The sequence below is a fragment of the Glycine max genome, chromosome 16 (genome assembly GCF_000004515.6).
Source record: "Glycine max cultivar Williams 82 chromosome 16, Glycine_max_v4.0, whole genome shotgun sequence".
NCBI lineage: Eukaryota > Viridiplantae > Streptophyta > Magnoliopsida > Fabales > Fabaceae > Glycine > Glycine max.
Window position 1 is genome coordinate 36,955,552 of NC_038252.2, and position 24,488 is coordinate 36,980,039.

The 24,488-nt window shown below is 32.3% G+C and overlaps 3 protein-coding genes across 6 annotated transcripts; 1 reads left to right on the top strand and 2 right to left on the bottom strand.

The window, feature by feature from the left end:
- Nucleotides 1–505: 505 nt before the first annotated feature.
- LOC100797161 (4,5-DOPA dioxygenase extradiol) lies at nucleotides 506–3,838 on the bottom strand. The gene is made up of 3 exons (XM_003548215.4): nucleotides 3,382–3,838; nucleotides 1,695–2,065; nucleotides 506–821 (listed from the first exon to the last, which is right to left on the bottom strand). The coding sequence occupies exons 1-3, from the start codon at nucleotides 3,622–3,624 to the stop codon at nucleotides 626–628; spliced, it is 810 nt and encodes a 269-aa protein (XP_003548263.1). The 5' UTR covers nucleotides 3,625–3,838; the 3' UTR covers nucleotides 506–625.
- Nucleotides 3,839–10,491: 6,653 nt separating this feature from the next.
- Nucleotides 10,492–12,270, bottom strand: LOC100798236 (extradiol ring-cleavage dioxygenase-like). 2 transcript variants are annotated; one of them, NR_183218.1, is made up of 3 exons: nucleotides 11,916–12,270; nucleotides 11,027–11,394; nucleotides 10,492–10,864 (listed from the first exon to the last, which is right to left on the bottom strand). NR_183218.1 is itself a non-coding variant. In NM_001289208.2 (3 exons), the coding sequence occupies exons 1-3, from the start codon at nucleotides 12,143–12,145 to the stop codon at nucleotides 10,669–10,671; spliced, it is 801 nt and encodes a 266-aa protein (NP_001276137.2). In that variant the 5' UTR covers nucleotides 12,146–12,270; the 3' UTR covers nucleotides 10,492–10,668. The 2 variants fall into 2 exon arrangements, 1 of the variants encoding a protein (NP_001276137.2); NM_001289208.2 differs by having other exon boundaries at nucleotides 11,909–12,270.
- Nucleotides 12,271–15,363: 3,093 nt separating this feature from the next.
- On the top strand, nucleotides 15,364–23,888 carry LOC100798761 (uncharacterized). 3 transcript variants are annotated; one of them, XM_006599590.4, is made up of 12 exons: nucleotides 15,364–15,489; nucleotides 16,639–18,065; nucleotides 19,373–19,380; nucleotides 19,675–19,856; nucleotides 20,453–20,513; nucleotides 20,611–20,709; nucleotides 21,083–21,177; nucleotides 21,605–21,718; nucleotides 21,829–21,896; nucleotides 22,347–22,457; nucleotides 22,844–23,078; nucleotides 23,611–23,888. In XM_006599590.4, the coding sequence occupies exons 2-12, from the start codon at nucleotides 16,738–16,740 to the stop codon at nucleotides 23,719–23,721; spliced, it is 2,412 nt and encodes an 803-aa protein (XP_006599653.1). In that variant the 5' UTR covers nucleotides 15,364–15,489; nucleotides 16,639–16,737; the 3' UTR covers nucleotides 23,722–23,888. The 3 variants fall into 3 exon arrangements, with proteins under 3 accessions (XP_006599653.1, XP_006599654.1, XP_040866573.1); XM_006599591.3 differs by having other exon boundaries at nucleotides 15,487–15,626; XM_041010639.1 differs by lacking the exon at nucleotides 15,364–15,489 and adding an exon at nucleotides 15,653–15,994.
- The last annotated feature ends 600 nt before the right edge of the window (nucleotides 23,889–24,488 follow it).

Consider the following 24,488-nt stretch of genomic DNA (forward strand, 5'->3'; position numbering starts at 1 on the left):
AGAGTTTTAGTTGTTTAAAATTCTGTTTTAAAATTTCAAAATTTTAAATTTTTTATAAAAAAAATATCCAAACAATGAATTTTAGATTACAGAAATTCAAATTCTTTGATAAATTGCTTTCCTTAGTTAAAATTTTCTATCTAAACATACTCTTAGAAAATGGGATTGTTCATTTCAAGGTCAATATATACCATTGGCGAGAATAAAAAACTTAGAATAGCATTTATGTATTCTTCACCGATAAAATACTAACTGCATGACTCATCCATAAATGAACTACTTACTAGTAAGGGGAATGACACACTGCACCAACTTTGTAATACGTTTTTCTGAAGTATTATTACCAACAAGGCCACTGAAAATTAGATAACTCACATCGATGCTACTATTAAAAATTAAAAATATGAATTTCCAAAGCTAAATAAGCAGGAAGATGTGAAAAGAGATGGATTGAGCCTGTTGCCAGATAGGAACCAAGCCATATAGACCTTTAGAGACTAAGTGATAAACAAACACAAACAGTATACATTTCTTTATTGATTCAAACAATGTATTTGTAATTTTAATTATTATACATATTAAGCCAACAGTGAACAGTATATAGGGAATCTATGAATATGTAGGATCAACTTTTAGCTGTTGTAAAACCGAAAGAAGCATAAGAGATAGAACCAGCATCCCAACTATCATGTACAACTTTGGCCTTTGCATTTTCACCAGCAGCTCCCATGGCCACATGCAATGGGAAGAAGTGATCTGGCCAGGGATGAGCCATTTTTGCATATGGGGCCTTCTCTTCGAATTCATTTACTTCCTCGTATCTGCATGGATTAAAACACTCGCATTAAACGATACATAAGAACAAGCATGCTATCCTTTTAACTATTTCAAACATTCGACACTATTTCATTCTCATTAATTAAACTCTTTTTTAGTGGAACCAAGCAAGCGTGTCATTTTTTTTTTACCTCATTCTATTTTGTTTTATTTTTAAAACATATCATATATGGCATGTCCCATATCAAATAGACAATTACTCCATCATACGCGAGGAGTTTTTTTTTTCCCCGTTTGAGTCACATTGAAGGTAGTTTTCTCACCTTTTAAGACAAAAATGTAGAAGCAAAGGGGATCTTGGATTAGCATTCAATTGAAAGTGTCACATAAAAAAGAAGCATTCAATTGAAAGTAACGGGAAAACAATGCTTTCTTAACACTTCCTACAACACTCCTCTATTGATTAAAATTCAAGTGGATCTCACAAGTTTAGGAATGAAATCCACCAAATGAGGAATAAAACTCATTATTTTGTAAAACCACATTGACTTTCACTAAAAAAAAATGTATAATAAAGAGACTTAAAAACCTTATTGCTAGCATTTCTTATATGAGAAAAAGATTATGCAATAATACTGTAAAATTACACAATCATCTAATCACAATTCATTATATATACGATAAGTTTTTTAAAAATCACACAAATAATGTTTTGTCATTAAATAACAGTCTAAAATTATTTTAGTAATATTAGTGCATCACTGATAAACTCCCCTTATATAGCTAATATCTTAAACAATTAAGAGTAAAAAAACGTGGGTGTAGTATTTGAGTATTTGCAATTCTTTTTCCAGGCTTAGAATTTCTATGCATGTGAATGTGAATGTGGAAACCAAAGCAAAGAGTTACTTAATTACCTTCCATCAAGAAGAGAGGTTTCTAGCCAGGACATAAATGCGGAAGCCCAAGGAGCAGGTGGAGAACCACGAGGTGCCATAGCTCTGAGGTTGTGGGTGGCACTCCCAGAACCAATGATGAGAACACCCTCATCCTTAAGAGGGGCCAAAGCCTTTCCCATGTTGTAGTGATAGGTACCACCTTTGTTTGATGAAATAGAGAGTTGACACACAGGGATGTCTGCCTCTGGGTACATCAAAAAGAGAGGCACCCATGCACCATGGTCAAGCCCACGTTTCTTATCTTCATCCACATGGCTAAATCCTGATCCTAAGAGAAGCTCCTTCACCCTCTTTGCCAACTGTGGAGCTCCTGGTGCTGGATACTTGAGCTGCCAATAAAAGGGTATAAGTTAAAGTTAAAGAAATACCAAGATAATTAACACATAAATAATTGATGTGACTTTAATGTCTGTACATGCAGATATAGTGTAAATTTTACGTAATTATCTAATCATATACACTATGATTATTTACATAGATTGTTTCAAGTTAAGTACCATTTTTTAACTTTGTTATTTAAATATAAAAAATGTTGCTTAAATTTTTTTCAAGAATATTTTTTTCTTCTGAAAGAGAGAAATTAGTTTTAGCCAGCAAAACTCACAGAATTAAGATAAATATTTATTTTAACAATTTTGATCGATATTGAAATAATATTTTATATAAAATACTTAAATCTATGTTCATTATAAAGTCCACATAAGTAAGATAGAAATTTTGGCCAGGGATTTGGGGGAGAAAAGGTTAGAACTTAGAAGTCAAAGATACCAAAAGAAAAGAAGAAAAAAAGGCATAATATTATATTCGAAATGAAAACTTCATCGGCCAGTCAATGTCAGAAATTGATGCCAGAAACTTCTAAAGACATTGTTAATGTTCACTGATTGGAGCGCTCTTTATATATATATAAAATAAAAAGTAGGTTTAGCTTTTATGTTACTAACATTGACTAAGTTTTTAAATTAAATTTTGAATAAAAATTATACAATTGTTAATCAGTATAAATCAACGTATTCTTACATCGATCACTTGTTCTAAAAGGCTATTTATAAACTAATAATTTTAAAGTCTTATTGTTGAATATTTAATAAAATATTTATTATCTTTAGCATGTGAAAGATTAGTTGACTGATAATCATTTGACCAAACACATTCAAACAAATTATTGCACATACGAAAATGATATGTTATTCGGTCTTTTCACAATCAATAGTGGGTCTTCAATCAATAATGTTTGAGGCCAAAAAAATCAAACATCATTTTCCATTTCACCCAAGAGCTTAGCTCAGACAGTTTTTTTTTTTTTTTCTTTCTAACAAAGCATATATTCAAAGATCTCAAACAACAACAGTAACATCGCTCCCAAACAAAAAAAGAACAACAACAATAAGAATACTAATAATAATAGAATTTGACAAGTTGTAAACAGTGGAACCAAAATTACACATTTAAAACAAATATGGGAATCAAGTTTATAATTTTATCTAAAAACAAACAAACATATCAAATATAATTGTGATTGAATCGCATTATAAAAAATAAAATTCTTTATACTAAAATGTAAGTGCATAGCCTATTTTTTCATAATAATAATAAAGCAAAGCAACATTGAACAACATTAGAGTTTTAGAGAGGGCAAATTAACCTTGTACATGGATTTGGGGAAGCCAGAGAAGTCGTAGATGGTGTCATTTTGGTCAACGACGTTGACGGTGGGAACATGGGTGTCCCAGTGGGCGGAGATAACAAGAATGGAAGAGGGTTTCGTCGGAAACTGCTCCTTCCAGGAATTGAAGAAGTGCCACGCAGGGATTGAATCATCTATGACTAGACTTGGTGCTCCATGGGACAAGTAGAACGTCTCCTTCAATTTCAACCCCATATTCATAATCTTCTTTTTCTCTTCAATCCAATCACCACACAATTATTACAACTGTAACAAAACCTGAAGATTTTATTCATAGACAATCAATAAATAAGCTATCTATATATAGAGAGAGAAAGAGATCAGCACAACAAAGAAGGTGGCTTGTGGATTTATTCAACAAATTAACGGGAGAATAACGAAACTTTGTCTATATTATATTCTCCTTGTTTATGTCTATCACATTTTGGCAGGGAAACATTTTATAATGGTTTTAATAGTTGTTAAAGTTGAATTTTTGACAAAAATAATTATTAATTAGATTTTATTTTATTTTTATTGAACTTTGGATTAATTAAAAATGATCGAGTATACAAATGTGACCAGCTGCAGCATTAGCGAGGACAATTCTTTGGTAAGTCTTATAATACGAAAATTAATTCATTCATCATCGGTCATCCCCCACCATCTAAAAAAATTAGGGCCATTGATTTTGATCCCGTAAAATTCTTCTACTCAAACTTTTCCATTACCTATTATCTTCATTTTTATATTTAAGACTCTTTGTGAGAATATAAACAGTTCATTAATTTAATTAATAACATTAAATTTCTTAATAATTTGTATTTTTTTTTAAATTGTCCTTAAAGTTATTAGGATTGGTCATTTCACCTAATTATTTTCCATTTGGTTATTTAATGGGTGGCCAAGCAATTTCCTCAATTCCCACAAGAGTAAGAAAGAGTTCAGAGTTCATCTTATTAATTTGTAGGCTTTTTTAATTTTTTTGTCCCTCATCTTTTGTGAATTTTCGTTTTTAGTAAATTTTTGAATGGTAATAATTCCTAAACAAAAATGTTCCATTTCCAGACCCTCTATTTTTTTACACTTCCTATACAATGTTTTTTCTTCTATTTCTTGTTTTTTACCTCTTCTGCCATAAAAATTGGTATTCCTCATGCATTTGGCATGGCCAAAGAAAGAGAATGCTAACACAATTACATTTATTAAAAGTTATTCATTTTTTTTTTTTGTCTTGAGGCCAAGTGAAATTTGACTTTATTGATTTCTCGTGCATGACCATCCATCTTGCTACTTTCCATTTGAATCGACTTAATTTTTTGCGGTGTCTTGAGTTGAAAATGTCATATATTTGACTAGACATATATAATTAAAAAGAGTAATGATATATGAATGTTTATATATTTGAAAACAACAAATAAAGAAATATCTCCGGCAAAGAAGAAATATATATCAATGAAAATTATAAAAGAAATAAACTAAAAGTTTAACATTGTTCTATGATATAGTAGACTGAATCTTATTTTTTCCTTTCTTTCGCGTTGTTCTTCTAGATCTATATATAAAAATAAAATAAAATAGTGGAACTGTAAAAAAATCCTTCTTTAAGTATTTTATTTTTTTTCAATATGTTGAAAGATAAGAAACTATAAAACTAGTATCAACAAACAAGCTTTCATTATATACTTAATATTAGACAGAATATGTCAAAAGCATTCAATTAAAATTGGAAAAGAGAACAACTTACATTAGAGAAACAATAAAAAGATTGGCGGACTAGTATTTCTTGCTTGTATTAATTCCTCCATTGAAATTGAATAAAATAAATAAAAAAATGTTAAAATTAATGAACAATTTTAGAAATAAAAATGACGACATTAAAAAATAACAATGTCATTAGGAAAAATAATAATATATTATTTGATTATATAACTTTTTGTTTCATGAAATTTAAAGCAAACAAGATTTTTTTAAATTTAAATATGCTATAAACTTGAATCAAAAGATATGTTAAAATGTAATTAATACACAATAATAGAATGACCGTAAAAAAACAATAATAGAATGAATACTTGTTTAAACTATTTAAGGAAATATAATAATTTACAAACATGTCATAGAATTAATGAGAAGTAAATCAATTACTATTATTATTCAATATTATGTTAGTATTTAAGGTAGAAAATAATTTATTATCGTTATCATTAATTATCATTGTAATATTTACGATAAATTATTGTAAAATTGTCATAATAAATCAAAGTTACCATAGTTATAAAATACTGCATAAAATTTAATATATAATTTGATTTCCATGTTATATAAAATCAAAATATATTTAAGATTTAATCAATTATTTTAATATGATATATATATTACAATAATATTAATTGCTATAGTTATTATAATAGCATATTTTTATAAATTAAAAAATAAAAAATAATAAAATTTAGATGGAAAGATATTATATGACATTTAACTACGTGACAATTGATAATATATTATTTTTTTTGGATAATTGATATATGACGAGTGATTGATATGATAGCCCACGATAATTGATTGATAAAGTTATTATTTTATTTTACAAAATCAAAATTCATATAAGATTTAATGACTTTCTTTTTTTTGAATATATTTACTTAATGAATTGATTTAATTAGAGTATGTAATATAGCCATTGTAATCCATATAAAATCAATAATTCTGATTTTAATTATTTAAGTCTAATCATATAATACTTTTTTAGAAGTTCAATTTTATTTTTTTTAAAAAAAGTAAATATCTATAACAGATTTAAATAAATCACCCTATGGAAATTTTGATAAGATAATACAAAATATATTTTGCTTTCAGTATTCAATTTCTGGATCACAAATCACAATACAATTCAAATCGCAGAAACCTAAATCATGCAGGAAGTGATGATGGTGCCCAAACGCAAACCTAAATCCGAATTACCATTTAGAATTCAGGTCCGGTGACAAGGTAGACCACAACATGTGGAAGTGGAAGGGTCACGTCAGAGAATTAGGGTTTGGAAAGTTTGGTGTGTATTTCGGGGAGTTGAAGGAGATGACGGTGTTTCCGAAGGAGGAGCAGCTCAGGGACAGGATCAGTGAATTGCATGATAGTGTTCTGCTCCTCATTACGAGTTTTATGGACACAAAAGATGTTCTTCTTCGGAACCTTTACAAACATCTCACGAATCTCACCTACATTAACTATTATGGGTGCAAACGACATGCGTGTGCATGTTTTAAGAAATTTGTGTCTTGGGTTCTCTCTATTCTGTATGATTCATATTCCTCAATTAACTAGTCTTAGTATCCAAAGTTGGACAAAGGATTACGACCTAGATAGGATCATGCAATATGCTATGCGTCACAATGTCCCACAGTTGACAATAACATGTCTAAATCGAACCTTTAATTAGACCCAACTATATGTTATTTAAGTCATTTTCTTTGATCTTTTACTCTCAGTCTTTGACATCTCTTAAGATTTGCTTAGAGTTTTACTATTCGATAGTGATATATATATACTTCCAAAATCTCTGCATTTGCCTGTATTATGCATCTGAAAGGTCTTTATTTTACTGCAAATGACAATCACTGTGATGAGCCGTTTTTTTTCCAAGTGTCCAATGTTAAATTTCTTTCACTATCAGTGGTATTTATAGCTCCCAACTCTCTTCCACTTGCAATCTTTCTTTTCTTGAAGAAGTAAATATGAACATAGACATAGGAAGAACAACAACTTCAACCATTATAAGTTGGCTGCAAGTGTTTGCCAATGTAAAGATATTGACTCTATCTTCATGGACCCTTGGAACAATGCTACATGTAAGTTCACTCTAGTATGTTTTGGTCTCTTTATCGATCTTTTTAATGCTCACAACGTGCTTGAATTCATGTTTTAAATTTTTTGCTAGTACTCAATCTTGTATTTCAAAATAGTCATTTTAATGTCTCATATTCATTCTAATTGTGTAGGATCTCTTAAATTCCAATCCATTGCCACCTCAACCCCCGTGTTTTGTTAGATTGGAGACATTAAGAGTGGACAGTGAATGGCCAATAACAATTTATAAGGAAGCAGATATAGTAGTGAAGTACTCGCCTCAAAACTCTCTAAAGTATATGGTTAAATTTGACTTCTCTGTTGTCTTTTTTCATGTTGTTCTTGTCCTATAAAAATAACACTCCATGATAATTATATTAATATTTAATAATAACATTTAATCTTAAAAATCATTAAAATTGTATAATTTTAAAGGAACAACACAAGAACAATAGAAGAAAGAGGGACAAGAGAGAAGTTAGATCTTACATGGTTGACATAAAACATAAAGAGTAATTAGATCTTACATGGTTGACATAAAACATAAAGAGTAATTACGTGCCTTTTTCATTATTAGTTTTTAAATAGGGATTATGTTTCCCTCTCTCCCTTTCCTATAGATTTTGTCTATCTCTTTTACGGTAAATCATAGTTTGCTATACTGTAAGTGCTTTGTTTAAGTTATAGATTTTTTTATTTTGCTTCAACTATGACAAATTTTAAATTTAAGGAATTGTCACCGTTGGAAACAACGTCTTAGATATACAATTTTTTATTCGCTTGTTGCTGATAATTGGGATGGTAAGTAAATTTTTCTCTTTACAAAAAAATTTGAAGATACTTTATTTCGATGATTTTTAAATAAATATTTCAGTTTGTAAATTACACGTCAAATCTAATATATAGATTTTATAATCATAATTAATTATGGAAAAAATGATTGTGAATTAACAATATATATAAAAATTCAATCATGTATTATAATTTTATTAACTTTTAAAATAATTTAAATTATGATGTGTGATTGAAACATAATATAAAACTATTTTATATTGTCATGCATAAACATTAAACTTATTAATTATTGTAAAAAAAGTGATTCATATCATATCATATTTTTAAATAAATACAAAACAACCTTATAAATAAATATTTGAATCATTCAATTAAAAGCTAAAAATTAAAGCAATCAATATATATAAATTATAAGGGAAAACATTTATCTCCTAAGGAGAAAAAGTTATAGATGAGATTATAGTTAATTATCGTAAAAAATGAGTATATATGTTCCAAAGACAAATAAAATACTAATAAGAACCAACCTTTCTGTTCAGCATGCATCTTCCTTAGAATCTGTGGACGTGTCACCCATTTTGCACAATTCATACCATCAATTATTGTTCCCATGTTGTCCATATCGTCACCTAACCTTACTGTTTGAGGCACATTGCCTTCTTCTTTACGCCAACCAACCCACTAACTTTGCTGTCAAGACTCATCATCACTGTTGGCTCAACATAAGCAACGTAGAACCCCAAAAGTTGTGTGGTTCAACTTAACAACACTGAGTGTAGAAAAAGTTATATTTGACACCGAAAGAAATGACAGTTGTATGTATAACATTTTATTTTAACAATGGAGCCAAGCAAAGAGTTTTAAAGTTTATCACAAATGGCCAAGGGTGATCAGGACTTCAAAGTTCAGGCTAACCTTTTGGTAAAAGAAATCCAAGGCAGCATTCAATCAAAGAATAGGTTTCACTGTTTCAGGTTCTGTATGCTATGCAATATGTTGAAGAACAGTGCAACTTAAAACAAATTAACAAGAGTTAGAAATGATAGCAGTGAGAATGAGTCCATGAAAAGAAAAGGGAAAAAGAGAAGCACTTATATTTGTTTCCTAATTACATTCTACTGAATTATTCTTACACAAGTTTTGTAGATAAATGCATGCACTGTAATTTGTCAACCTGTAATTGTTTGTGCAAATTCTAGGATTGAAGGTATAATAATAATTACCTGCTGATACTATCAAATGATATTTATGAGTAAAATCACACTGATAACCCGTGGAATAATGTTACTTACTTGATTAGATACTTCAAAGTTAATTAGGAAGTTAAAAGTTCATACTTCATTTACTTACAATCAGCTCAGTCTTACACAAAAAAACATTCAAAATTATCAATGCTAACAACCAAACTTTGCTTACATTCAATATATTTTAGCCACAGCTCTATTAACACGAAAATGACATGTCCTCCTTGACAGGTAAATCACCCCTCTAGTTTTCTATAAAAGCATCTAAACCACATGTTGCAAAAGTGAACTCTACCTAAACTTCCATAAAAAGTTTTATTACATGGATTATGCACGTTTGAGTGCTAGTAGTATCAAAGAAATACTTTCCCTAGGCCTAAACCTCCCAAAATATTGCACCACTGGCATTGCATGTCATAGTAACAAACATGTCATGTGCCAACGAGTTCTAGAGCACACCATGTTCCATAAACCAGTCTTCTCTTGGAACATCACAGTAAATTGCTGCCGACCAATTAAACCCACTCAGACTAGAACAACTCAACACATTGAATGGAACAACTATATAATATGCCTCATTTTATACAAACAAATTAAAGCAGACAATGAATACCTATGAACCACATTCATATTAGCTTACCTCTTCAGAAAACTACAGGAAATCCAAAATGCAAAGATGCAGTTATCAGACCTTGATTTTAATACATGAAGAATGTGCAAAACCCCAAGCATAATTGCAATACAACATGTTTTAATAGGTTAGTGTAGTACATACTTTTAACATATTTTGAACCATGGTTTGTCTAAAACGGAAATAAACAGCAAATCCTACTGAATTTTACCTACCTAGTTCCAGTATCAGCCGCATCACACAAGGATCACAAGATAGAGCTCGCAACCATCTAAGCTAGTTTGCTTAGCTTTCATCCTTCATTCTGGTTGATTTAGTTATTTATTCAGTTAAGCAATAGGTGTATTTCTCTGTTGTATGTTGCATGCACCCTATGAGGTACCAAGTGGTGCGATCTATAAATGCAATTGGGTCCAAGTATTGTGTATCACATATCATTTTTATCAAAATTCATTCAAGTTTTTTCCTCTTTACCAGTTTTTTTAGAAGGGGTTCAAATCCTAAAAGCAGTGGCTAAAACCAAGAAAATAAAAATAGAAAAGACTAATTACCAACAATCAAATCAACAAAAGAGAATTCCTCAAAATAAACTTCATTTATTAACAGCAATTAATTTATTACAAGTCAATTCTTCGCAATATACCACAGAAACATAAGCCTAAACTAGCAAGCCAAACATCTTCATAAATATTGAATAACTGTGTTTTGAGCCAGGGTATGCAACTGAACAGAAGCTATTCTGTATTAAGAAATTCAGCTAGCGGCTGATGTAAACTGGTAAGAGGCATAAGAGAGACTGCCCAATTCAATACTGCTGTGGATAAGTTTGGCCTTTGCATCTTCACCAGCAGCACCAATAGCAACGTGCAGCGGATAAAAGTGATCCGGCCAGGGATGAGCCTTTTTTGCATGTGGTGCTTTCTGCTCATAATGATTTACATCTTCATATCTACAAAAGCAATTGAAAGCTTTAACAACCAATCCATGAATAGCCAAACTCTATAACATTCAATGATTAGCTTCTTGGTAATTAGATCCATGCACTTAACATCCGTAGCAAGGTCAACTACACATTTAGCAGATTTGAACATCAAGACAGAAAAAAGTGTACCTTCCTTCAAGAAGAGCATCTTTCAACCAATTATCAAACTCTAGAGCCCAGGGAGCAACAGTGGAGTGAGGCTCAAGTGCTCTCAAGTTGTGAACAGCACTCCCAGAACCCATGATCAATACACCTTCATCTTTAAGAGGGGCCAATGCCTTTCCTAAGTTATAATGATAAGTTCCATCTTGCTGAGATTGAATAGATATCTGACAAACAGGGATGTCAGCTTCTGGATACATCAAAAAGAGAGGAACCCAAGCACCATGGTCAAGTCCTCGCTTTGTATCTTCATCAACATGGCTGAAACCAGATTTCTTGAGTAGTTCCTTCACCCTCCTTGCCAATTGTGGAGCTCCAGGTGCAGGATATTTAAGCTAGTAGAGTAATCATGTAATGTAAGATATCTCTATATAAATCAAGCTAACAACATCACCAAAATCACCATGGATAATCCAGTCCCGGGTCAAATTAAAAAACATCGTTATTTTGGAATGCCAAAAATTGAACATGAAGACATAATTGTGTACACAGGCAATTTACCAGGATTGCCACACAGAACTCAACTTAACTCATTACAGAATCGAAAATCCGCAAACGAGAAGGAGAATGAAACTGAGACACCGAGAACAATAATAAAAGATAAAGCATGTTTTTAGTACACCATGACCTCACAGTTGCCGAATGTTAAAATTTAACCGTTTCCAAAAAAGAATAAAATCTAGCACATAACTGAAAACCACAAACAGAAAAAACTATATATTTTGTGAAAAATGTTTTTAATTTAAAAAGGATCAAATAGCAATAACTCAAATCCTCGTTTCTTACAAAAACAAGAATGGAAAAGAGGGTGAGTAGGAGTAATCTAAATTTAGAGGTACTAAGTGAAACCTGGTACATTTGTTTGGGGAAGCCATAGAAATCGTAGATGGTGTCGTTGATGGAGTCAACGACGTTGACCGTGGGAACTGCGGTTTCCCAATGACCAGAGATGACAAGAATTGAAGAGGGTCTTTGAGGAAACACGTCCTTCTTCCATGACTGAAGGAACTTCCTGGCCTGAATGGATTCATCTATGGACAAAGTTGGTGATCCATGAGATATGTAGAATGTGTCCTTCAACGCCATGTCTAGTAAGGAATCTACTTTACCTTGTTGATATTCTTTCCTTTTGCTTTTGTCACGCACACACGCAACACAACTACAACTACAACCACATGTATATATAGAGATATACAGAGAGAGAATGAAGGGGGAGACACAAATTGAAAGCAAGAAAACAAAGGGAAAAAAACACAAAATTATACATTACAACGACTTAATGGCCCACGATGGATATTAATTAATTAATCAATTAAGGGATTGTAATATTGAATCGGGATACTAATATTTTTAAAAAAATCTATGATATATATATATAATAAATAGTATCAAACCATCAGAGTTTATTTTTTATTAAAAAATAGGAATTAAATATATTTTTATTACTTGTAAGTTAATAAGTTAAATGTTTTTCATTTTTGTCCGTAAGTTTATTTTTTTTATTTTAGTTCATATTGGTTTTTTTGTCATTGTATATTTTTTTCATGTTTAATTCATGTAAGTTTGTATTTTTTTAATTTAGTTTTTTTAAAATTTTATTTTTTTATTTATAATTTCCATAAATTCGTATTCACATCGATTAAAATTTTTTAAAAAAAAATCAAATTTACAGAAATTAAAACTAAACAAAATATCTCATCGGAATTAAAATTAAAAAACTGTAAAATCACGACAACTAAAACTAAAAAAAATAAACTTAAAACCCAAAAATGAAAAAACCCTACCTTACCAGAACCAAAAACAAAACTTAACCAACAAAATAACACTAGTTTCACGGAAAAAGGATACTGTTAAAGTGTATAATCGGATGAAAATGCTGTTAATATATTTTTACACATTTTTATAATTAGTTTCTACAAAAATACACTTTATAATAAATTTTAAAGGGAGTTATATTTGAGTTTGATTAATTAAATAGGACTCATTTTTGTACTCTACCCTTACCTAATTACTTTTTTTTTGGAAGGTTCCATTACCTAATTACTTGCATGCAGTGACGCAAATGCGTGTCATCGATGATGCATCAAGTGGCGAATGTCCTCTGGGTAGTTGGCAGAATTTGGCATACCAAGTTGCTTTACGCGTGAAACACACTTGTTGTTATTGTTCCTAATTCTTAAAAATTACTATAAAATAGAAACAATGTTTCTGTCCGACAAAAAAGATGAAGGTCGTTTTTTGTTAATACATGAAGAATGTGCAACACATGCCTTTAACATATCTTGAACCGTGGTTGGTCTATTAGTGGAAATAGATTGCAGATCCTAATGAATTTGGCCAACATCCTTAGGGTATCAAGGATCACAAGGGAGGAATGAAAATACTGAAATCAAATTAGATTTTATTAGGCTTAAGTCTAATTTAAGTTATAAGAACATCATATGATATGAGTTTGACTTATTTATCTATTAAAGTTCTTTTATTTAAAATTGACTTACATAAAAAGTATGATTTGATTTACAAATCTATTTATCAAGCTAGTTTGTTATAATTTAAGATTAAGATAAAAATAAAAATATGTATGTGAAACTTTATAGATAAGAAAAAGACTAATCACCATCATCTCAACAAGAAGGAATATATTCCTAAAAAAAAACTTTTATTAAGAACAAATATTTTATTATAAATCAATTCTTTGTAATATATCAAAGAAGTCTAAACTTTCAAGCAATACATATTCATAGATATTGAAATAACTGTTTAAAGGGTACGCAACTGAACAATAGCTATTCTTTATTAAGGCCAGCTAGCAGCTGATGTAAACTAGTAAAATGCATAAGAGAGAGTTCCCATTTCAATGCTATTGTGTATAAGTTTGGCCTTTGCATTTTCACCAGCAGCACCAATTGCAACATGCAAAGGGTGGTAAAAGTGATCCGGCCAGGGATGAGCCTTTTTGGCATGATGTGTTCATAATGATTTACATCTTCCTGTCTACAAAAGCAATTAAAACCTTTAACAACCACTTCATGAAGTGTCAAACTATACAATATTCAGTGGCTAGGTGTCTGTTTACTGGTTTCATATAATTCAAAAAATACTCTCTAGTTTTCTTGATACTTCTTGATTGTATCTCTTATCAAAAGGTGTTTGTTATTCGATAATGTTTATCCAACATTAAAATATTTGTCTTACATTCATTCATTAATAAGGTACCCCTAGTGAATTGAAGAGCATATCAACGATCTTTCATCTTGCAGATATCTTAGTAATTAGATCAATGCAGTTAACATCCGGAATAAGATAAACTAAGCATTTAGCAATTTTGATCATCAAAACAGGAAAAGTGTACCTTCCTTCAAGAAGAGCATCTTTCAACCAATTATGAAATTCTAGAGCCCACTGAGAAATAGAGGAGTGATGATTAAGTTCTCCCAAGTTTTTTTTTTCAGTATAGGGACTAAAAAATAAAGTTTGTGCAATTATGAAAATCAAACATAAATATAGTGCAAGTATAAGAACTAAAACACAAAGCATAACACCTTTTCTTTTTAGTAAACCAGGGATTCTTGGGCCAAAAGTCAAAATTAATCAATCAAGATATTAAAATTCATTTAAAGGATTCAAGGATCAAACTCATAATCTATATTTAAAGAAAAAAATTATTTATTAATTTTGTTATATCTTATTAGTAAAATACAACACATGTCGTTATCATGTTAATGACGTTAATTTTGTGGTATGACCGAAATGGATAAAAAAACAATTGTTCAAGAATAGAAAAAAATAATTTTTAGGTATAAAATAAAAAAATTAATTCAGTACAACTATAACTTTTATTTAATTACTATTTATTATAATAATAAAAGGACTTATATATGTTTTAATTTAGTCTCCCACTAGAGCTGTAAAAATTGATTAGCCTACCTCACAATCATGACCCACGCTGCCCAGGACCAAAAAACCTGTAGGGCCAAACGACCCACACAAAAAAGCCCAAAGATCATGTGAGTTAGGACCAACCCATTAAGCTTAAATTTTAAAAATTAACTTATTGGAAAACCGTTAATTTTTTAATTAATCTTTGTTAATATACTTTATCTTTTGAAACATTTAGCCTCATTTTTCGCTGATCAAAAGTACTTTTTCTTTTCTTTGGTATCTTCAATTTTTTTTCTTTCTTAAACATGTATTTCTTTTATTTTCTTCTCAAAATTTAATCTTCATTTAACAATTAAAATTTTATATAGTATTAACCATTTAAAAAATATTTTAAATATTAATTTAAAATAATAATTATTTTGTCTCATTCATTCATATAGGCATAGCCCCATAGGCCAAGTCTCACACAACAAACACTACACAAACCTTCAAAAGCCACACACAACACAAAACACACTTCCGATGGAAGAGACACCGCGACAATTAAGGTTACCTCACAATCACATACTCTTCTCCCTCTCTCTCTCGACAACTTCTAGGGTTTTCTGTTGCCTACTCTTTTGCTGCTCCCATTTTTTCAATCCATTTGCATTTGCATTTCCCTCTTCCACTCCCTTCGTTCCGTGTGTGTTGTCGATTTCCCTATTTTCTAGCTCTTTTACATTTGAATGTCGTGTAAATTATTATTGCTATTACGTTAATTTGCTTATCTTTCTCTCTTTTTTTCCCCTTCTTTCTAGAATCTTTCAATTCGTGTTTTCTCTGCCCCGGAGTTTGAGTTGGATAGTAAGGATTTGAAATTTTCTAGCTTCACGAACTGCAATTGTGTTGACTTTTGAATTTCATCAACAATTATCAAATTAAATTGGGTTTAATTTTTTCCCCCTCGGTAGGGAAAGAAATGTTGTCCCCTTTCTTCAAGTTGTTTAGGAGGTCGTGTATTGAAATTGACTATCTGTCTCATTATTTGGTCCGCTTTTGGCTAGAATCTAGGTAATTTGGTTTGGAGTTCTATGATAATGTAGTTGTTGTTGTTGATAATGACGTGTGAGACAGAGAGAGAGAGAGAGAGACTTTGGCTAGAAACTAGGTCATCTGGTTTGGAGTTCTTTGATAATGTTGTTGTTGATGATGATGATGATGTGTGTGAGATTTATGTTTAGATTCTGGCTAATTGGTATTCAATACTTAATTCCAGGGTTGTAATTATATTTGTACTGCATGTAAGTGCTGTGTGAGATAGAGAATAAAAATTTTCGGATTAGGTTTTATGTTTGCCGTGGTATGTATTAATTCCATATTGATAAGGTTGAGGATGTTGCTTTGTTGTTTATTGTCGTATTGACTTCTCTATCATTGTTTCTGTTTGTCGTGTTTCTCATACGTTGAACTTCAATGCATATGAAAATTGTTTTTGGTGTGACAAATTGCTGTGGGGTTATACAAAAAATTTTGATTAGGTTTTATGTTTGTTGTGGTATGAGTTAATTTTACGTTGAGGATGTTGCTCTGTCGGTTACTGTCACATTGACTTCTCTGTCATTGTTTCTCATATGTTGAACCTGAATGCATATGAAAATTGCTTTTGTCGTGATAAATTAATGCGGTGTTATGTTGTTTCCATTGTTGGCTTGCAGCTACTGACTTCTGAGTAATGCGGGGACGGCAGAGATAGGGATTGTTTTGGCTGTCAGATTACTTTCTTTTGAGGTTTATGATCGTGTTGGGTTTTCACTATGAGTGGTGTTCCTAAGAGATCTCATGAGGATGCTGTTCATCAGTCTTCAAAGCATCCACATCAAGATTCAGGTGCATATTCCAAGTTGATGCCTTCAGTTTCAAATGACCACCATATTCCTTATGATATGAGTCAGGATTCCCGGGTGGCAAAGACAGTCCGTACTGAACCTCGTGATGCAGATAGAAGATCTCCTCTTCATACAGTGTATCGGATGCCATCATCTTCAAATGATTCTCATGCAGATCATCCCATTGGACCTGAGAACAGGATAGAATCTAGGGATTTTAAGGAGAGTAGAGATCCCCGGTTTGAGAATCGTGATACGAAGACAGAGAAGAAGGAATTGCATGGTGAAGCCAGAAGGGATTCTCAGATTGCAAAGAGTGAGAAGGATGTGCGAGTTGATGGCAGAGAAGACGACAACAAGGATATCAGATATGAACGGGATAGCCATAATGATTCAAAAGGTGACATTAAGACAGACAAGGATGGCTATGGTATGGTAAGCAGCAGCAGCCACCTGAGTTGGAAAGAATCAAAAGAGTATAGGGGTAAGAGATTTTCTGATGCCCCTGGTGGGAGTTTGGATTCCTGGCATACATCACGTGGCAATACACCTACTGAAGTTGGAAAGGACAGTTCAATGGCAGAAGAAAGGGACTATTTGGAAACACATGAGGCTGTTGGAGAAAACAAAATTGATTCTAAAAGTGAAGATAGATTTAAAGAAAGAAAAAGAAAGGATGTCAAGCATCGGGATTGGGGGGATAGGGAAAAGGAGAGAAGTGATCGCAGAAGCAGTACACCAGTAAACAATAATAGTGGTGACAACAAAGAATCTGCCAAGGAAGATAGAGATGTAGAAAAATGGGAGAAGGAGAGGAAAGATCTTCCGAAAGAGAAAGAAAGTTCAAAAGAGAAGGAAAAGGATAATAGCAAGAGGGAATCCTTGAACGGAATGGAGAAAGATGGTTTGAATGATGGGAAGGAACTTGGTGATGGATCAGCAAAAAATACTGAGCAAGAAAATGTGTTGAAACAGAAAGATGTTGATGGCTGGAAAAATGTAGATGGAGAAGTTAGAGAGAGGAGAAAAGAAAGGGATGCTGATTTAGAAGGAGATCGACCTGATAAGCGCTGTAAAATTGACAAGCAATCAGAAGATGGAAGTGCTCACGGGGAAGGGACTGGAGAGAAGGAGAGGGAAGTCCATAATTATAATGTTCAACATCGTAAAAGGATCCATCGATCGAGGGGAAGCCCTCAGGTGGCCAATCGCGAGGCTCGTTTTAGATCTCATACTCAAGCTCCAGACAATGAAGAGTATTTTCTTTTCCTCCTCTTTTCTTGGTTACTTGTGTTATAAGAAATAACTTACCCAATAAGTATCTTCTCACTTGAAGTATATTTTTAATTCATACTGTGTGATTTTGTAGTTTTAAAAGATGAAGCTTCAGAGTCCTATTAGAAATTTAAAATGATTAGATATTCAATCCTTTGTATATTTTTTCGAATTGCATTTGGGAGGACACTAATGGTCTAATGTCTGCCTTTTAACATTTTCTAGGGGTAGCACATAGTAGTTAACTATTGCTCACGTGTATTTTACTACCCTGAAATTTGTAGGAACTACAAGTGAATTTGTGGGTAAACAACTTAACATTAAGTGTATTTGTCAGCAAACAAAGCCAACCTCGCCTAGTGGGATGAGGCTTTGTTGTTGTTGTCAGCAAACAAAGCAGTGGTGTAAGTAAGCACATTCAAAAATGCTCCTAAATATAATAAGGATATAGTGACTTTTTTTGTTCTCTGATGGGCCCACATTAGATGGGCCTCCAATCCATGTCTACAAGAGAGAGAAAGGAATAAGGACAGACATGGGAATAAGAATTCTGTTGGAGAAGAAGTGGAGGGATCTAATGGAATGCATGCTGTCACGAGGAAAATACTGGTGGACAGGCTGGGATCATGGCATCATGCAAGAAAACGTGATTATGAGGGGTCCAGATGGGGTGAAGAAGGGTATTGAATAGTGGTAGGGGGAGTGGACTGATGCCAATATGGACAAGGAGGGCAATTTGTTTTCTGTGTTCTTTTTTCTTTCTTATTTGTGTTTCATATTTTCACTGTTGCTATGCTCTGTAATAAGGAGCTTGCTCCTTGAGTTATTTCCAAAATATCCTTCTGAAATACCAGATTCTATCATTCTCCCACTTGAAGGAATATGCTTGTGCATTTGAATGTGTATCAGTTAGCCATCAAGTATGCTTTGGCCTTTGAAGGAACAATTTCTTCAATATCTTGTTTTGATTGAAAAAAAAAAATCTACTTGCAGACAGTAAGCCATCAAATATGTTTATATGCTAAATTGAAATTCAGGTTGTTGATGTAATAGTTGTTTTTAAACTGAAGAATTTTGTCTGAAGACTAAAAATATGTATGAATGTGGTTACTATTGCACATCGACAGGGACTTAATTTTGGTTTCTTTGCTCATGTCAAATTGTCATTTTTATTTCTCTGTTTGTTTGATTTGTACTTCATTAACACTAGTTTGATTTTTTGGATTTACAACCCTTCTTACTATTTATGCTTTTATTTTGACAACTTTCTGTTTCATTTATCTTGCAGGTCTCAAGGTACTCTGTCATATTTTATTTTATCTGGCTCAAAACTATTTGGCTTGTCATAAATTTGTGCCTTCATTTCGGATCTTGACAGAAATTGCTCTACTTGGCCCATTGGTTTTTGTGACGCATTCTCTCCTTTCAGATTGGCTCATCTCCTTTACCCTTCCTTTTTAATGTTTTGTGTTGTGTCATTGTGTGATGGTACCATTATAATGTACTTGTTGATGAAATGAAAAGGATAAGAGGTGGACATCTTTCTATTCATCATGTCCTTTATATTATATGCAAGTTCTGATATTTCAGGTAAAGCAGAAGTATCTTCTGTTGTTTATAAAGTTGGTGAAAGCATGCAAGAATTGATAAAGTTGTGGAAGGCATATGAATTATCTCAATCTCAAGTGGACAAAAATAGTGAAAGCTCTAATAGTGGCCCCACTCTTGAAATTCGGATACCAGCTGAGAATGTTACAGCTACAAACCGTCAAGTGAGATCAAACTCTTTGTTATTATAAATTTATGTTGAATGCATTGGGGGGGGGGGGGGGGGGTGAGATTATAGCTTGTGTGTGTTTTTTTTACTTTGATGATTGTTTCTATTGCTTCTTTCTTTCTGCTGGTGAAGTATTTGTTCATGTTTTGCTTTCTTCTGTCTGTTTATTTATTCTCTTGTACCATGTAAATTATGGTATATTTGTTATTTGTTAAAGAGAAGTTTGAGGACTTATTTTTATTATAAAAAACTGTCTTTTCCCCCCTCAACATTTTTCTAGTTTTCTTTTCTCTTTTTACCGTATGTTTGTTGTTCATGCAATGGAGCAAATTTTGTTGTCCATTTTATGATTTTTTTTTTTGGGGGGTGGGGGGGGGGGGAGCTTATGGACAGTTTTTTTGTTTATTCTTCTTAGCCATTGGCTGGAATTTGTTGAACTACTTTCATTAATTAAATGATTTGACGAGATGAACGTCTTTTATTTATTTATTTTTTAATCACATTTATATGTTTAAATTTGAAATTCAATGTTTAAATATGCTAGTTATTGATGCTTTACCTAGCTTTGAGAGTATATATTATTATGTTCAGGTTAGAGGTGGCCAGCTATGGGGGACTGATGTTTACACTTATGACTCAGATCTTGTTGCTGGTATGTGTTGCAAAAAGGTTGCAGCTAGCTTTTTATTTCTAGGGACTGGACTTGATGTGTTTGAAATCAGTACTGATTTTGCATTTTTGTTGCATAGTTCTCATGCATACAGGTTATTGTCGCCCAACAGCTTCTCCACCTCCCATGGCTGTACAAGAGTTGCGCACAACCATTCGAGTGCTACCTCCGCAAGATTGTATGTCCTTATATGCATAATAGTACCTTGGTGCTGCTGTGTTAAACTTAAATAACATTGATTTGCATCTAAGTGGTCTTGATGTAATAACTGGGAATAGATCAATGGTAAAATGTCCTAGTTTACGTATTTGATAAATAATTAAAATCTCCCAGTTGAACGAGTTGTTTTGAAAGGATTTGTAGTTATTCTTTTAAGAATATATAAATTTTGTTGGTACATCACTTATATATCTATATATACTCTTCTTTACCAAGGGTAAATGAGGTAGTTTTGCTGGTTTCTCAACTTTGCAGTTACTGATATAATGATATTGCTTTTACCATTGAAGCTCTGTTCAAATAATCTAAAGATATTTTTTGTACATCTTCAGGCTATATTTCTACTCTGAGAAACAATGTACGTTCCCGTGCTTGGGGTGCTGCAATTGGTTGTAGTTATAAAGTTGAGCGGTGCTGCATTGTAAAGGTAATAATATAAGCTGTGCAAACTTAAAATCCTTCATCCTTTGAACTTTTGTCCCTGAAGTCATGTTCTCTTCATTGAAATATCATCTACTGTAGATGCTTGTCAATTAATTTTGTTTACTATTTTCCATTTCTAATATTATGACTTTTTCTTTCTTTTTGACATATCTCATTCCTTTTCAGAGAAATTGCTAATTAGTCATTGATTAAATGCTTTACTTACTGGTCACATAATGTGTCCTTCTAATGAGGACATTATATATGTGGGATTTAAAGGGGTGCTTGTGCTTGGAATGGGTCTGCACTTTGCATGTGTTTGTGTTCGCATTTTACCTGTCTATTTTCGTTCATTCTCAATTGGACAAGGTAACTGCATAATGTTAAAATTTAATGGTGATTCTTACCGTTTTTATTTCTTTGGTCTTCAGAAAGGAGGTGGAACTATTGATCTTGAACCTTGCCTTACACATACCTCAACTGTTGAGCCTACCCTTGCACCAGTGGCTATTGAGCGGACAATTACTACTAGGGCTGCAGCTTCGGTTTGTCCAATATCTTTAACTGAGAATCAACAAACCTTTTCATATTGACCATCGGATTAATAATTTCACATTCTATGCTCATCTTATTTGGTGTGGCCTTCGTTCTTCAGAATGCATTGCGGCAGCAAAGATTTGTACGTGAAGTTACAATACAGTACAACCTCTGCAATGAACCTTGGTATGCTAGTATTAATTGGCAAAGTACAGGCTAATACAATAGCATTGTGTTTTAAGATGGAGCAGAAAATATCTAATCCAAGTTTGTGGTATTTTTGTAACACCAAAATGTTTTGGCTTTGAACATTGGCTATAAGAGTTTGGTTTGATAAAAGTTTTACTGTTTTTTTTTTTGTTTTAACACGTATTTACTAAAATGATACTGTATTTTTGTTTTCACCATCTTGTGTACAAACTGTTGAAAATAGGAAACAAAGTGATAATAAGGTAGTTTTTTATAATTATTTATGAACATGGGAAATGAGAACAGGATTTTTTTTTCTTTTTTTAAATCAAACAGGTCCTAACATTTCTTGTTCTTCCTCATTTAGATATGAATGCAACAGTTCTATTTGTAGCTTATCTTGTTTTTAGTATTTATTAACTACTAATTAATTATAATACTTATCAGGATCAAATATAGTATAAGCATTGTTGCTGACAAGGGTCTAAAAAAGCCACTCTATACATCTGCTCGTTTAAAGAAGGGAGAAGTTCTTTATCTGGAGACACACTCCTGCAGGTATTTTCTACATGGAAGTTCTTGACCAAAATGGATGATCTGTATGTTATAGGCTTCACATTTGTTGTCCCTTTAGAAAAAAATTATCTGCATTAGCTATTATGTGCCACATGTTACTGCAATGTTCTTATAAATGTGAAACGACATTGTACTGTGTCATCCTCTTCTTTCATTAATTGCTTCTTAATATCCATTTGAGCAATGTTGATCCGTTAATGTTATTAGTATTATTTTATAGTAGCTTTTTTTCAATAAAAGATTCTGTTTAATTTATCAAACTCAAGGATCCACTATGGTCATGAAAGTCCGTTTCCATGTTTGTCTTCGAGTCCAAGGGCTCTTGAAGTCAAGAAACTGTAATTATATGAGTCTAATCTTTTTTGCAGATATGAGCTCTGTTTTACTGGAGAGAAGATGGTGAAGGCTATACCAGCAACTCAGATGCATGACCCAGATACAGAGAAGTCTCAAAATCACCATCACCATCACCATCCTGCAAATGGTGACAAAGCTGATTCTGATGTCATGGTTGATGTATTTCGATGGTCTCGATGTAAGAATCCTCTACCCCAGAAACTGATGCGCACGATTGGAATCCCTCTGCCTCTTGAACATGTGGAGGTATTGTTCATCTCTTTTCCATGGGGATGTGAATAATGCATACAGAATTTTTTCTCCTCGATTATGAGTAACTCTTGTATTTCTATTGAATGTTTTCATTTGCCTGTTAGTCTACCTTTGCATTTGCTTAGGCTTACAACCTATGAAATGGGAGACGATGTTAGGGTGTTTTTAAAAGGTAGAGGGGAATATCATATGGTAGGTCTTGGAGGATATCAAACAATAACCTGCAGAACCAATACCTGTTGCCATTGGGCATGGGCTATAAGCCTGTGATCATTGTATCAACTACTCCAGTCACTAGTCTGAACTTTATCTTTTCTCAGTCAGTATGCTGCAGGCCTTGTTTTTTGCTCGTATTTCAGTTTCTGCATAACATCCCAAGGCCTTATATGTAAACCATAATTGTTTTGCTTCAACATGTGCAAAATCTCTCAATTTGGTGCTGTATAATTTTATTCTAATGAATTCCAGAATGCAAATGTATGTTTCAACTTGATTAAAAATTCCAATTCTGCATTTTCTAATGCAGGTGCTAGAGGAAAACCTGGACTGGGAAGATGTACAGTGGTCACAAACTGGCGTCTGGATTGCAGGAAAGGAATATACCCTTGCTCGGGTGCATTTCTTGTCAATGAATTAGTTCATTCTCCTGTTTTTGTTTGAAAGGGAGGGGGGATAGAAGGGGGACGGGTGCTGGGATGATGTAATGCATGTATACTTTTAAGATTGAACAGTAAAAGTTTTAGTACCTTTTCATGCAACTAGAATATTTTGTGGTTTTTAATAAAAAAAATAATTAATGTTCAATATTTATTTAATTAGGATCTATTCTAGGAGCCTTTGCCTCCCATTATAAGTTATAAAGTATCATGACATGCCTTAAATTTAGTTTAAAGAATCGTGGCATGGCATCAAAACATTGTATAAGATTGTCCAATTCTTTTAAAACAAAATTGATCCCAACATGCAAATACTTTTTTACTGGACCAAACCAACATATAAATACTCTTTTTAGGGAACCAACATATATCGTAACATTAAAATTAAGCAGGGGAAACCCAAAAGGATTTAGAGCAATGATAATTGAATTGTAGAAAGAGCTAAAGTTTATATTATTAGGCCTAGGGAATGATTCTCACACTAAAGATCAAGATACATAAATATGAATACCAGAGAAAACCTCATAATATACAACTAACTAACTAAATAAAGCTTATAAATGGCATAAATATTTACATATCAAGGCCCCGAAGATTTATACCCCAGCTCCAATACCTCGTTTGGCCATCAGCAAAATTTTGGAACTTCATATTTACTAATAGTTGCGTAAAGTCCTCCACGTTCTTTATACGAAATTGTAGTTTCATGTACGATCAAATCTCCAATGAAAAAAAATTTAAATCAAAT